The sequence below is a fragment of the Rhinoderma darwinii genome, chromosome 1, assembly GCF_050947455.1.
Source record: "Rhinoderma darwinii isolate aRhiDar2 chromosome 1, aRhiDar2.hap1, whole genome shotgun sequence".
Lineage (NCBI taxonomy): Eukaryota > Metazoa > Chordata > Amphibia > Anura > Rhinodermatidae > Rhinoderma > Rhinoderma darwinii.
In genome coordinates this window covers 37,559,845-37,575,173 of record NC_134687.1, presented here as the reverse complement: position 1 = coordinate 37,575,173, position 15,329 = coordinate 37,559,845, and the positions used below count along the sequence as shown (strand labels likewise).

The 15,329-nt window shown below is 44.2% G+C and overlaps 1 protein-coding gene across 3 annotated transcripts in view; it reads right to left on the bottom strand.

Annotated features, from left to right (window-relative positions):
- AFAP1 (actin filament associated protein 1) overlaps positions 1 to 15,329 on the bottom strand; it is a 122,423-nt gene that overhangs the window by 47,580 nt on the left and 59,514 nt on the right. For 2 of the 3 annotated variants that reach the window (XM_075857622.1, XM_075857638.1), the window contains exons 3-4: positions 9,980 to 10,077; positions 4,123 to 4,231 (exon numbers count right to left, since the gene is read on the bottom strand). In XM_075857622.1, the coding sequence (XP_075713737.1) occupies positions 4,123 to 4,231; positions 9,980 to 10,077 (207 nt within the window). The remainder of the gene's footprint in view (positions 1 to 4,122; positions 4,232 to 9,979; positions 10,078 to 15,329) is intronic. The other variant, XM_075857629.1, reaches the window with a different exon arrangement.

The window sequence follows — 15,329 nt, the reverse complement described above, 5'->3', positions numbered from 1 at the left end:
AGCAATACACAACATGGAAATCCTCCAGCTCCATCCTATAAAAAAACACTACAGATCAAACATAAAATCCTCGCTGGTACCAAACTGTGAATGATGTTCTATCCCCGCAGAGAAGAAACAATCCTATTTCCTGGTTTGTGTTCGGCAACGACCCAATCGTTTGGCTCATGTCGAACCTCAAACCACAAAATCGAATCACTTTGTCTTCCTATACGTTTTTCTTATATTTGCGGATACCTGGTTCTGTAACTGCGTCAACAGCAACACAGAACGGCCTCCATTTATATCAGCGGGGGATTTTAGCCACGGACGTGACAGTCCCTGCTCTGGTAGAACAAGCTGTGTGTACGTTCCTCCTCTTAGACCCCGAGGGATTCTTAGGAAGGCCGCCAAAGAAAATCACAGTAAGGAGGGAATAGCCTTTCCAAAGCCTGGACTGCATTAACGCTGTCAGGAACAGAGGTCAAAAGGATGGCGATAGCTGCCAGCATCAACCTAGTATATCTCTTCATGAGTAATGCTACAGATTACAGTTGTGAGCCGCAGTTATTACCAAAAACAAGAGACACATACTTCCTTTTGTAATGGAAGTGAATGGTACATTTAAAGTGGTTCTCCGCCTAAAAGTAATTTTACAAATAAATGGTTAACACTGCAATATGGGAAAGCCGTAGTTTAAATTCGGCCAAATCTACCTGCTATAGATGGTTAAGACAGTAATGACATATTGAGGAATAGGGGACCTTCCCCAAATAGAGGACCACGGTGTAGAGGAGTTTGTACGGAACAGCAGTGACGCGCTGTCACTTGTATGGAGCCGCAGTCACGCGCTGTCAATTGTACGGAGCCGCAGTGGCGCGCTGTCACTTGTACGGAGCAGCAGTGGCGCGCTGTCACTTGTACGGAGCAGCAGTGGCGCGCTGTCACTTGTACGGAGCAGCAGTGGCGCGCTGTCACTTGTACGGAGCAGCAGTGGCGCGCTGTCACTTGTACGGAGCAGCAGTGGCGCGCTGTCACTTGTACGGAGCAGCAGTGGCGCGCTGTCACTTGTACGGAGCAGCAGTGACGCGCTGTCACTTGTACGGAGCAGCAGTGACGCGCTGTCACTTGTACGGAGCAGCAGTGGCGCCCTTTCACTTGTATGGAGCAGCAGAGGCGCCCTGTCACTTGTTCGGAGCAGCAGTGGTGCCCTGTCACTTGTTCGGAGCAGCAGTGACGCGCTGTCACTTGTACGGAGCAGCAGTGACGCGCTGTCACTTGTACGGAGCAGCAGTGACGCGCTGTCACTTGTACGGAGCAGCAGTGACGCGCTGTCACTTGTACGGAGCAGCAGTGGCGCCCTTTCACTTGTATGGAGCAGCAGAGGCGCCCTGTCACTTGTACGGAGCAGCAGTGGCGCGCTGTCACTTGTACGGAGCAGCAGTGGCGCGCTGTCACTTGTACGGAGCAGCAGTGACGCGCTGTCACTTGTACGGAGCAGCAGTGACGCGCTGTCACTTGTACGGAGCAGCAGTGGCGCCCTTTCACTTGTATGGAGCAGCAGAGGCGCCCTGTCACTTGTTCGGAGCAGCAGTGGTGCCCTGTCACTTGTTCGGAGCAGCAGTGACGCGCTGTCACTTGTACGGAGCAGCAGTGACGCGCTGTCACTTGTACGGAGCAGCAGTGACGCGCTGTCACTTGTACGGAGCAGCAGTGACGCGCTGTCACTTGTACGGAGCAGCAGTGACGCGCTGTCACTTGTACGGAGCAGCAGTGACGCGCTGTCACTTGTACGGAGCAGCAGTGACGCGCTGTCACTTGTACGGAGCAGCAGTGGCGCCCTTTCACTTGTATGGAGCAGCAGAGGCGCCCTGTCACTTGTTCGGAGCAGCAGTGGTGCCCTGTCACTTGTACGGAGCAGCAGTGACGCCCTGTCACTTGTACGGAGCAGCAGTGACGCCCTGTCACTTGTATGGAGCAGCAGTGACGCCGTTACTTGTACGGAGCAGCAGTGTACATGCTTCTGAACGCAGCTGTGCAGTTTGGAGGGTACAGTGGTCCCCCGTTCTAGTTATTGGTGTGAGTCCCAGTAGTCAAAGCACAAATCTAACTTTTTTCTCATTCCTCTGTTATTCCTCCTAGAAAATTCTGAATACATTGACAACTGGGTGTTACCATTTACCTTGTCAAAGGGGTGTGTCCCTACACAGCCTGAGACTGTAAACACTGATTGGACTGAGTGTCTGTGTAAGGACACACCCCCAACTGGTAACACCCAGTTTTCAGTTTATTCATAAACTTATAGGAGGAATAACAGAGGGACGGTATAGCGCTGAGTTCTAAGAAAAGATGCTCCAGAATCGTTATTTTATGGGAAGTACAAGTATTTACTAAACAGACATGTCAGGAAAGCTGATACCATCAGTATCAGCCATGAGCTGAAGATCTAAATGATCTGATACAGACTGGTTGCTATGGATGTACTGCATGACAACCCCACCAAAAACACTATAATTGTTAGGCAATGTATTCTCAGCAACCCATTTTTTTGACCGGTATGAATCATGACAAGCCATGTTATCAAAACAATTAAATATAATCGATTGAACTTTCAAAAAGTTTCACACCGCGCTACTCTACAATCAAATTGTGCCCAATGATAACAGGAGTACAGTAACAGAAATAGATTACGAAGCTGCTTACTATGTGACTCCCTCATATATCAGTATAGTTTCACCAAAGAAGAACCCACGCTGTAAATCTTGAACCGAATGGTGGTGGATTTCTAGTTCATAAAACATCATGTATGAAAAGGTTTGTATAATTTTGTAACATTTTTTAAAGGGGTTATCCAGGTTCCGTTTTTTGCCTAATCACTTATCTATCCTTTTCACCAGCGATCCAGCGCTCACGCTCCAGCGGCACTCCCGGTGATTGTTTACATGCAGGTAGCATGTAACCGATGCAGCCAATCAGAGGGTTCAGCGGTGACTAATTGTATAATGCAAAAAATTCAACACATAACCACTGTGCTCTCTGATTGGCTGCAGCGGCCCCATGCTACCTGCATGTACAGAATCACCGGGAGTGCCGCTGGAGCGTCAGCGCTGGATCGCTGGTGGAAATAATAGGTGAGCGCTGCTTCTTTTGTTAATTCATGTCATTTTCAGACATTAGCAAAACATTCTAGAACCCGGATAACCCTTTTAATTATTACATTTCTGGGATATTTTTCTTTTCCCAGTAACATGTGTAACATCTACAGCCAGTCTAAAGCATAACTCAGCTCCCAAACGTACTTCGTCGTTGAAATCTAGAGAAAAAGTTGAGTAAAATTTCAAAAAGTTGTAATACTTTGCTTCACTTTTTATATTTGTAGCTGTTTTCATAATTCTGCTGGTTGCTCTTGGAAACAGACATCGGTTTACCTTCACCATGCTGTCAGACATGGGACCGAACAGCTCTCACAATTGTATCAGGAAACCAGCAGTTTTTCGGAATTGAGAAATAATAAAAAAATCAGTAAAGCAAAATATTCACAAAGTTACTCAACAATTTATGCAGATTTCAACTGGGAAATGTAGTAAACTGTAGATCTCATGTGTAATATTCTTTAAAGCAGTGGTGGTCATTCTACCACATTACGGGGGGCTCATATGCGCCCCTTGGATCCATCCATTACTTTTAAAGGTCCCGTGTCCTCTATTTGCACCAAAGTTGCCGCATTTGCGGTAAGCAGGTAGAGAAGCGAGCGTGCGCAGTTGTTTCCGTTTCTCTATATCGAGATTGACCATGCATATGCAGCCACCCCTCTGCTGCAAACGGTGGACTCGGGGACCCCAATTCTCCAGACTGGTGGGAGTTCAAGCAGTCTGACCCCCACAGGACAAACATGTATTACATATATATGTATGGCGACTCCTGGGGCTGCCAGGGCATGCTAGGAGTTGTAGTTTCACAACCGCTGTAGAGCCATTGGTTGAAGAGCTCTGTGCTATACCATCAATGTGTATAGTAGAAAAGCCTCTTTAGTAGTGCTAGATTAAAAAGGGGCCACGGGCGTGTCACGGGCCCACCACCGCTTTAAAGCATACTAGTACATGAATACCTATGGCTGTGTACTAACATAAATTAATAACTCACTGGAAGTTATGTACTCAGGGGCTTTACCAGGGCTTAGAGGCACAGCTTCTTCATAATACCCTTCTGGAAGCGACGATGTTGGCAAAGGCGGGGGTCCATTGTCTGGAGGCTATTACGAAAAAAGAAATAAAACAATAAAAAAATCTCAATGATTGCAGTAATTGACAGAAGATATATAGATAAGCAAAGAAACAAAGACTCTGACTTGCTGCAACACATCCTATACTGTGCCGGGCATCTCGCTGAAAAGGAGCATTGTGAGGAGAGTGCCCCCTTATCTGGTCCCACCCAGTCAGCATTTTTATAACACTTCTGGCACTAAACAGTCGTACCGATCACTGAAAGGCAGTAATAATTGAGCACGGTATGGCAGGATTAATACCCACCGAAAAGCCAAAATAATTGGACTCTGTAGGGATTATTAATTTCTATCTGAATAGCAGGATTACTGGAGCACTGAAAGGGGTTTTCCCTAAATTATACCATCAATGCGTGATCGGTGGCGGGCCTGACCATGTTTTTAAAGCATTTGTAGTTTTATAAAGACACAGCGCCACTCTCATCCAAGGGCTGTTTCTGGTATTGCAGCCCAGCCGAGTGAATGAGGCGAGCGGTGACACAGCCTTTGGATGAGAACGGCGCTGTGTCTAGTAAAACTACGATCATTCTCATAATAGTGAATATGGCAGCGCTGAAAAAGTAGACACCGCACCTGGACGCAAATGGCCGTGTCTGTAAAAAAGAAATAAAAAAAATAATATATATATATGTGTGACAGGGCCATATATATATATGTATAGCTTGGAGCTATACATCAGGAGATATTCCTGACATAAACCGCTAAATATGCATACAGGGGAATATGTCGCCCATAAGCTTCCTACGCCGAATATGTTCACAAAACGCGATGTTAATGCAACCTTACTGATTATTAGGGTCTTACACCTCAGTGATATCCGGAGACACTAAAATATGAGAGTCTCAGACCATTAATGCCTCATTGACGCGTCTAGTTTTAAAAATATTGAGGCATCACAAATACATTGTATTCTTCTCTCGGATAGGTATACCCTAGGTAGAACCACCATGCCGTATTTTAACTTGACACTTTGCACTGTTTTTCTGGAATTAACATATAGAAAAGGGAAACATTAGCGTGGCAGGTCCTGACCACAAACGCGTTCTTATGGTAAAAGGCCTCCAACTTGTGATAAGGTTTTACTTTACATAACACAAATTCTTTCAAAGAAAACTAAGACACAGCGCTGACTCCCGGACCAGGAAATCCATTTCATCATTAATTTGTAAGTCAATATTTTAAGTAAATCTCCCCATGTTTTCTTCTACGTGGAAGTCATACAGAGCCCTCGCAATGAAGGAAATGAAACACAAATGGTTCATGTCTGAGTCAGATACCTTTACACCGATGGTTACTACAGGGCTGGGCCGAGTCGTACTGTTTCGCCAATGTCAACACAGATGGAATCAATTTACGGTTGTACTAGTTGCTCTTTCAAGCTGTCTAGCAATCTTTCTCTGCCTAGAGGTCTGTCATGGAAAAGTCCATATAACAAACATAATTCTGTTATTATTGAAATATAACGAACCTTAGATGCAGGAAGGAAGACCAAAATAAATACCCCGTAGTGATAAGACTCCTACATTGCAGCTCAGTTATGTCAGCTATGACAAGAATTAAAGTGGTTGTCTCCTCAGATACAACCCCTTATAGAAAAGAGCCACCAGGGCCGATTTTGCCAGGGAAGGCCATTCAAATGAATGGACGTCCATGTAATACATGAACAATTCTAGTCCGCCTGTACAGAGCCGCTCCTACAAAGTGACTCTCTATTCTGGCTCATAGAAGGCGGTACCGAGTGGCCTAAAAGGGCATATAGAAAGGGGATGTCTCCATGAGACAACCGCTTTAAACAATCTCTACTTCTTATAGGGTTCCCTATCCAATAAGATGATCACATAGTGATCAGCTGTAATCTGTGGGGAAACCTGACAAGAAGTGTTTGACTTCCCTGCAGCGCCACCACAGGGGAAATTAAGCACTACACAGTGCCCATTTTAATCAATGGGTTGTCTGTGTAATGCAGGACAGGTCCTCCAGAGCGATAGAAACTCTTTGTAGCCGCTCTCCACTCTGGCCAACACATGAGGTTCCTGAACAGAGTACCACCCTCTATTATTAACTCAGAATTCCCTAAAAGGGGTATATGGAAATAGGTTTCTAAGCTGGACAACCCCTTTAAAGATTTAATTCACTCTTATTTTTGGCTTGTAACTTTAATATAGTGGATACCGTATCGGACAGGTTGGGTTTTTGGGCTTGCTAAACCTTTATGCATTTCAGGGTGAAAAATAGTCCATGCTCACATTAACAAATGGGGGTTCATATAGAGCACCGATGGCCAATGCCAACGCACAAGGAGCCAGCTGATCAACTTGTCGCCCGTGAGTCGGCAGACTGTCCTCTAGCATCTATGACAAATCAGTGCAGAACTAAAGGATTCTCCCATTCAATGATAGAATATATTATCAAATATGAGATTTAAAATGCAGAGATGGCTGCAGGCAAAGTACTAGAAGGCAGAAGGGGGGACAAGAATGAGGTAAAGATCTTCATTGGTATTGCTGCTACTATTGGTATTGCTACTGTTCTGCAGTTTTTGCACTTCTAGAGAATACAAAATCTCTTGACTTAAAGGGATTGTCTGCTTTTGACAACCCTATTTGGAGATGTTGATGTCCAATTGCCGGTAGCTCCCACTATCAGCTGTTATAGGCATGGAAACCTGTGCGGAAGCTTTATATAACAGATGAGATCCTGAACTAGGGACCCTTTTTGAAAGCCTAAAACCCCCTAAAAAACTACTCTTTATCAATCCCATTGCGCTATGCATATTACCAGATTTTTTTTCCTACTTATCTGTGTTCTAACCTTGGTTCAAGCTCAAGTGCTTACAACTTAGCTCAGGATTGGGAGAAATCTTCAATATCTACTTCTGGCTTCGTAGGTGGAGTCTCCCTTTCCTGCGCTCTCCCAGGCCTCTATATGAAATCTTGTCTGTGACTACAACAGTCAGTCCTGTTAGGAAACAAGACTCTGTGGTCACTGAGACAGGAAGTGATGTCATTTGATTGTCAGATACAGACAAAAGGACATCATTTGGAGCAGAAGGGGGCGACACTCAGGAAAATTACTATAATTTGTGTTACATGGCATGTTTTATGATACATATGTCAAATCTTGTTTTGTCATGGAACTTATGCTTTAAATGAGTTATAGCATTTTGATACGGATGGCATTTTGCTAGGATATGCCATCAATATCCGATTGGTATGGGTCCGATTGCTGCGACCCCAGCTGATTGTTAGAACACAGAGGCAGTAGCACTGGGTAAGCACTTTACCACTTTGGCTCCATTTAGGCCTCATGCACACGACAGTAGCTGTGTGCACGGTCTGTGATTAATGCACGGACGGCCCACTGAGTATCATCCGCGAGCCGTCCGCAATCATGGACCGTGCACACACAAGATGTGTATTGACTTCAAGGAGCTCGGTCTGAAATTGAAGTCCATAAAATGACGTCCTATTTTTTTGAGGTCCGGGCTCCGGGCAATGCATGGACCGTGGAAACCACGGTTGTGTGAATTGGCCTATAGTATAGAATGTGTTCTAAACTATCCGCAATTGTGGATAGTGTGCGGCCGCAAATGTATGAGTATGTATATGCGGCTGCAAATGCACTGTAGCATACCGCTTCGCACGGAGCCGACCGATCTAGTCAACTTTGGCTGTTAAAGTATTTGATCAATTTGGCATCTATCCGGCTACTCATTCTTCCCATCCAATGACCTCCCACTGCCATGCTACACCAGATGGACAGGGGCTTTATATTATAGCCTGTATGTAATAAAAAGATGGAGCATAGTGCCTACATGCACTCCATAGTTCACAGAAATAGGTAAAAACAGGGGAGTAGCTATGCAGGATACAGAGGCAGCATTTGCATTTGGGTCTTCCTGCTGTCTGAGAGGGCTGAAAGGCCCCTCTGCCACATAAGAAGACACCCATATTATAAATGGCACATGATAGGTGGGGGCACTGCTACACATTGGCAATGTCGGAAATATTATACACTCTCCAACTGGCTCAAGTATGTAAGTTTTCATCATAAGATTCAGGCTATTCCAAAAATAATTTATCAGGATTCCCCCTCCAAGCATTTAAAGGTCAGGTGAAATCCCTTCTCTGTTCTCAGCAGTCGCCATCCTACTTTCTTCACCTTTCATCCAAAAACTAAAGCCCATTTGGCTTGTGTAAAAATCCTGGATCGCACTTCCTTCTCCTGGCTGCAATATTAATGAAGACAGCATAATTTGTCTACAGAGAACTCACACAACTAGATGTTGAAAGGGCCTTGAGTGCATTTGCTTCCATTTGATGACTAAACCTTGTAAGGACAGGAATAAATGGAAGCCGATCCCCACAGAAAAACGGTGATTTTACAAGGACAGCAGAGGAGGTATATTTTGGACAATTCTGGTTATTGAAAGGAGTTGTCTCATTGAGAAACTGCTGTCCAAATGCCCCGCTCGGTACTGTCCTACCTCTATGAGCCAGACCGGAGAGCTGCTAACAAGCAGCGGTAATTGCTCTGGTAGACTCAGGCCGTCCGTGTGTTAAACGGCTGACTAATCATCTACATCTAAATGCCTGCCATGTAATACTACATTTCCCCTGCAGTCACCGCTGAAGGATGACCAATGAATGAAGACAACGGAAATTCTAGGAGACCATCTGACCGAAGTTCTTGCTGATAGAAATAATAATATTTAGGTACAGTCCCGCCAGTACCTTCCCCTTCAATAAAATTAACATAGAACTACATTTCCCATTTACCTGCGGTCACGATCGCTCGTTGCTATAGGGGGTTACAATAATCAACAGGATGCTTGGTGCTGCAGCTGCTGTTCCAATAATCTTCTTATCTTCTACCCATGGTCTCTGCACTACCCTTCTGACTGGCGGTGGCTCCGGAATGACCGGGTTACAGAGGCTTGTCTCGCAAGATTAGGTAAATCTCGCGAGATCAGCATGTCTTATGAATTGCTGTGAAGCGGTCCGCAATGATTGGACTGTGTCACAGCGAGTGAGAAAACAACGCCTACTGAGGAGAGCTTAGGTCTCCTCCTCTCTGTACCGATGCTAGTAATTTTCATATTGGGCACCAAAACGGAGCACCGGTTGTAGCGGGACAATTTTTTAAAAAACGCGGGAATTAGGAGAACGCAAAGAATAAGGGTATGTAAATGGTTTTGTAGCAAGATCTCCTTACGCAATATTAAATGTTCCCAAAGTGTGATAGCCTTCCATTGCCCAGTTATTGACTCAATTGTCATATCTGGTCGAATATTGGCATGGATATAACCAACCTAAGAATTTAGGTGTTGGAAAACGTCGCTCTTGACCTCAAGGACATAATACGTCCATGCTGAGCACCGCGACAACAGCTGGAAACCAAAGTCTATATGTCTACCAAAGATTAAATGAACTATTAAAACATTGCGCCGTCTTGGTATTTTCTACAAACATCAGACACCTCTGAACGGCTCAGCATTCAGCGAATATTGGACGGCATTCTGGCTGCGCTACTTTCCAAGATAAAGGAACAGGACAGAGATGTGTATTGTGATAGCACTGACGTGATTACGTCTGCTGGGTTACAGTCTCCACCCGATATCTCCTGCAGGTTTTGTATGACTTGGGTTACTGCTCCACGTACCGTGATTATTTGCTCAACGCGCAGGAGTAAAGTATGGCAAATCAAAAGACGTCTTACCAGCCACTGTTGGGGGATTTCTGGGAGAGGCATTTGAGGAGGGACGGGTATGTTGCTCGACGTCTCGGCTTTGTGCACGTGATTCTTCAGCTCAAATTCTGCGGACAACAATATAATTATTGGCATGAGAACAATGTGTTACTGTGATCGATTATACCCGGATACATAGTTAAAGGGGTTCTCTAATATCGTGGCTTACGGCCGCCCACAGCAGCAACACGGAGCATAGACATTAATAAGCAGATCCCAGGGCGGACTGGCAGGGACTATGGAACCTGGCAGACGACAGGAAGAGGATGAGGGGGACAAGGATAATACAGGCTGGATTTTTATTTGGTAGCCATTTATTCCCCCACTTCACCTCCGGTTTTAACCCCTTCCCGGCGCAGCTATTTTTCAGATTTTCACTTTCGTTTTTCCTCCCCACCTTCTAAAAGCCATAACTTTTTTTTATCTTTTCATCGATATAGCCGTACGAGGGCTTGGTGTTTGCGAGACGAGTTGCAGATTTTCACCCCATCATTTATTGTACCATATAATGTATCGGGGAACTGGGAAAAATTTATTTGTGGGGTGAAAAGGGATTCCTCAATTTTTGAGGGTTTCGATTTGATGGTGTTCACCGTGCGGTAAAAACAACATCTTTACTATTCTACTGGTCAATACGATTCCGACGATACCAGATTTGATTTTTTTTTTTTATGTTTTACCACTTTTGCAAGGAAAAATCTGATTGTTAAAAATACAATTTGTTTTGTGTCAGCATATTCTGAGAGCCGTAACATTTTTCCGTCGATTGAGCGGTATGATGGCTTATTTTTTGCGGGGCGAGCTGTAGTTTCTATTGGTATCATCCTGTGGTACATGAGATCATTTTTTTATTCCATTTTTGGTGGGAAATGAGGGGACCGTTGCGTCATTTTTTTTTTTACACTGTGCGGGTTAAATAATGTTATATTGTAATAGATCGTAATTTTGCTGATGCTGCGATACCAGTTACGTTAAAAAAAAAATGATACATTGCGTTTGGGTGAAAAATGGGAAAAGGGAGGTTTTTTGAAAATTTTATTTAACTGTATTTAACTTTTTCTTATATTAGTCACTCTAGGAGGCTTGAGCCGTTGGATCACTTGCATGATAACGTATTGCAGTATATCATGATACGGACAGTCACCTATGAAGGCTTCATATAAGTACATCAATAGCAGACCTGGCGGCATTCATTAAGCCTCCAGGCTGCCAAGCCAACCATCGGCACCCCGCGATCATGTGGCAGAGGGAGGGGGGTGATGCAATGTAACAGGAACTGCCCCCGTTTCCAATGGCTTAGATGCTGCTCCATTTCTGATGCAGCTATGAAGGTATAGAAATAGGTCGTATCCCGGGGGGGGGGGAGGGGAGGGGGGGGATCCGTGGTATATTACATGCACCAATGGAAATGTGCATCAAATGTCTGGCCACGATTCTACAAACCACCAATCGTTCGTCTGTGGTTTGCAAAATGGTCATGTATAAAGGGGACTTTAGCCACAATTCTGGATAACCCTTTTAATGGGAAATATGAATGCAGTGGTGTAATGCTAGTGCACGGCCTGAGAGGGCAGTGTATGACACAGGAAATCAAAAAAACACCAAAAAAGGGAACCCTGTGTCATGCACCGCCCCCTCAGGCCTGCACTAGGCATAGCAAAATATGTCTTTTTTGCGCAGAATGTTCCTTTAAAAACAAAGTGAGATGTGGAAACTTCACAGTGGACAATGTTAGGAAGATAGAAGGATGTGACTGCTTCACCGCTGATCCTATAATATGTACATATAAATAGCCGCTTATCTTGTTGTCCATAAATTATATGTAGGCTATGTTCACATCTGTGTCGGAGGCTTCGCTGTCACAAACTCCGTCAGAACCAGACAGACTCCATTAAAAGGCAATCCGTCAGGCAACGGGGTCTGTTGTGCGACTGTTATAAATGGAAGCCACAACGCAGATGTGAACAGTGCCTTAGAAATTCAACCCGTTCTTCTGCCATAAGAACTTATTAAATTGCTTCTATGATTTCTGTAAAAAAAAAGGGTTAATCACAACTACTTGTGGGGAGCAAGTTTGTTCACATATGTCTAATCCATATAGTCTGCTTTTAATATAAATCTGGCCATAGATGAGAAGATAACTGATGCAGATCTGAACACAAGTAACGCTAATCATTATGTCTGGGTTGTTTTTTTTTTGTGCTGATCAATTTTATAATATATCTTCGAAGGGGTCGGAGCTCCGTTTTTCTATTAGAGTTCCAAATCCCCTTTTTTTCCTTTGCCAAGTCATAACATTTTGACTACACGCAGCTGCCACTAGGGGTGGCTTGCTGAAATAAATACAGCTTCTATTGAACTCTATAATACATTTGTCTACAGTAAGCTCCCCCTAGTGGCAGCTGCAGGTAGCCATAATATAATGCTTTATTTGTCTATGCAGGAGATTTCAAGCTCTGTATGAAAAAAAAACTCTGACCCCTACAAAGATATATTATGAAGTCAGACAACACAGAACTGTGGGCTCATTAACATTTATTTAAAAAATAAATAAATAGGTACACGGTAATCTAAAAAAAGGTTTGCAACTTTCTTATCAATTGCTCACCACTTTCACTATCTATTTGCTGTCAGTGACTGGGAACATTCTTGTTTGTCAGGTAGAAAACCTGTAGACCTAAGGCCTAGTTCACACAGAGTTTTTTGGTGTTGATTTTGACTCGGAGACCGCTCTAAAAAATGGCTGAAATCGCCAGTGTTTTTTTTCCTGCGAGAAAAAGAAGCGCCATGCTCGCTCTTCAAGCGGTTCCGTCTCTCATCTCCAATTGACGTGGGAGACAGAGAATGCAGTTCTCGCTGCATTTTTTGCCCGTGGTGCTCAATGGCCACGGCCGAAAAATGCAGCGAGAAACGCTGCAAAGAGTGCAGGCAGGTCAAGATCTTTCTGCCTGCAAAAAACTCTGTGTAAGGCTGGGTTCACATGGAGTTTTTTGCAGGAGGAAAATCTGCTTCAAAATTCCGTTTGTAATTTTGAGGCAGATTTTCCTCTGCCTTGCTTGCCGAATTTCGCCCGCGGCCATTGAGCGCCGCGGGCATGAAACGCCGCGAAATACGCTTTCTCTGCATCCTATTGAAATCAATGGGAGGCATTTTCGGCAATTTTTTGTCACGTTTTGCGGCGCGGTTTCCGCGTCAAAAAAGTCTGTGTGAATTGGCCCTAAACATACCCTAATACTTCCCACAGCTGAGTATTTGCTACAATTGTATCCATTCTAAGAAATCTTCTTTGACCTAAATACAACACAAATCCCTCTCCTAAAACGTTGTTACAATGTATCAGTGTAGGTAAAATACATCAGCCAGAAATCGGTGCTTTATAGTCCCACGAAATGTTTACACGGAGTATTTTGCAGGAGGAATATCTGCCTCAAAATTCCGTTTGGAAGTTTGAGGCAGATTTTCCTCTCCCTGCACGCCGATTTTCGCGCCGTTTTTCGCCCGCGGCCTTTGAGCGCCGCGGGCATAAAACCCCACGAAATACGCTTTCTCTGCCTCCCATTGAAGTCAATGGGAGGTCAGAGGCGGAAACGCCCGAAGATAGGGCATGTCGCTTCTTTTTCCCGCGAGGCAGTTTTACTGCTGGCGGGAAAAAGACGCCGACGCCTCCCATTGAAATCAATGGGAGGCGTTTTCGGGCCGTTTTTGCCGAGTTTTGCGACACGGTTGCCGCGTCAAAAAACTCGGCAGAATACTCCGTGTGAACATAGCCTAATAAGAAGAGCGCAGTGTTTTGGGAATTTTGTTTTTGTGTTCACACTATTCGTTATGTTTATGTTGGTTTTATATACTAGGTTGGCCCGGGACGAGGTGTTCTGTGTCTTCATCTATTAGCCGCATTTGGGTGCTTGTGCCCCTAAACCCTGCCTGGATGTCCACCAGTGATACTGCAGCTCTACACAGGCGAGGATCACTCAGAGCTAACGCTTTTTCTCGGAAGACATTGGAGAAACCTCATTATAACCTTGGGTGTGTAGTTATCATAAGCCAGTAGCTCTGAAAACAGCTGCGGAAAAAAAAAAGGCAAAAAGTTGAAAATATTTATACAATAGTGCTCTTCTGTATCATTATATAAATGAGCTCCGTGCCACTGGCAGCCCTCCAATGTCTAGCCCCGCCATCCTGGACACTACATAGCAGAAAATACTAGACAGCAAATACTACATGTACGAGGCAGATGTATCTACGCTATTTAACTGCACTTTTTTTCATCAGAATTCTGCTATGGTTCCGGCACCCAACGGGTATGTGTATACACAAGGCCTCCGTGATGTCGCACATCAGAAATTAAATGACAGCGATAAATTTTGGACCGGTCACTGCGTCCTTGTGATTTCTGATTTTTTATTTAATTTTTTCCTTTACAGTTCTGGTCTATTTGAGGGGGATATTTATTTTCATAACTTGTTTAATCTCACTTTGCAACCGTCTCAGGGGACAAACTAGTTTTAAAATGTAACTGAACTTTTGAAAAACTTTTGACATGTCAGAAGTTTTGATCGGCAGATCGCTCAGGAGAGCCCTGTACCACTGTGTTTCTGATCGACTTTCCTCAGAAAGCCGAGCGAATGGTGTGCAGGACTTAGACTTTCCATTGCGTCCGCACACCGCTCCGAGGAAAGCTGATCCGAACTTATGGCATGTCAAAAGATTTCCAAAAGTTTAGTTAAAAATAAAAAAATACACGTTTTTATAAAAGGGAATTTTTTCAAATAAAATTTCCCATTTTAATAATTTACTTGTGACCCCCATCGCCTCAGTAAAGAAGAATACCTTAGCCAGTAACCCAAATATATTTAGGCTGCTGCTCTTCCTTTTTTTTTTTTAACTTATTGGTATCACACCAAATCTCACTGAGCATTTGCACCCCACCCATTCTCTAGACTATTAATCGGATAGGCCATTAACAGGGCATCTACAGTATAGGTTGGAGGTCGGGGCCGTCCCTTGAGTAGGGGCGTTGCTCTGATTAGGCAGGATGACCTGGTAGGGTTTGACAGGGTCAGTTTGCGTTCACTATAGCATTTTTAGACCCTCCACCCTTTTTTAAAGGACTACCTCCTATTTTTATTAATATGAAGTAAAAGTTACGTTTTAGGCCTCATGCACACGACCGTAGCCATGTGCATGCCCGTGATTTTCGGATCGGCCGGCAGCAGAGTGTCACCCGCGAGCCGCCCGCAAATATATCATTGTACTTAATAAAACATTTCAATGTGTAATAAATGAGAGATCATGCATCAGGCTGGTAACACAAACTATA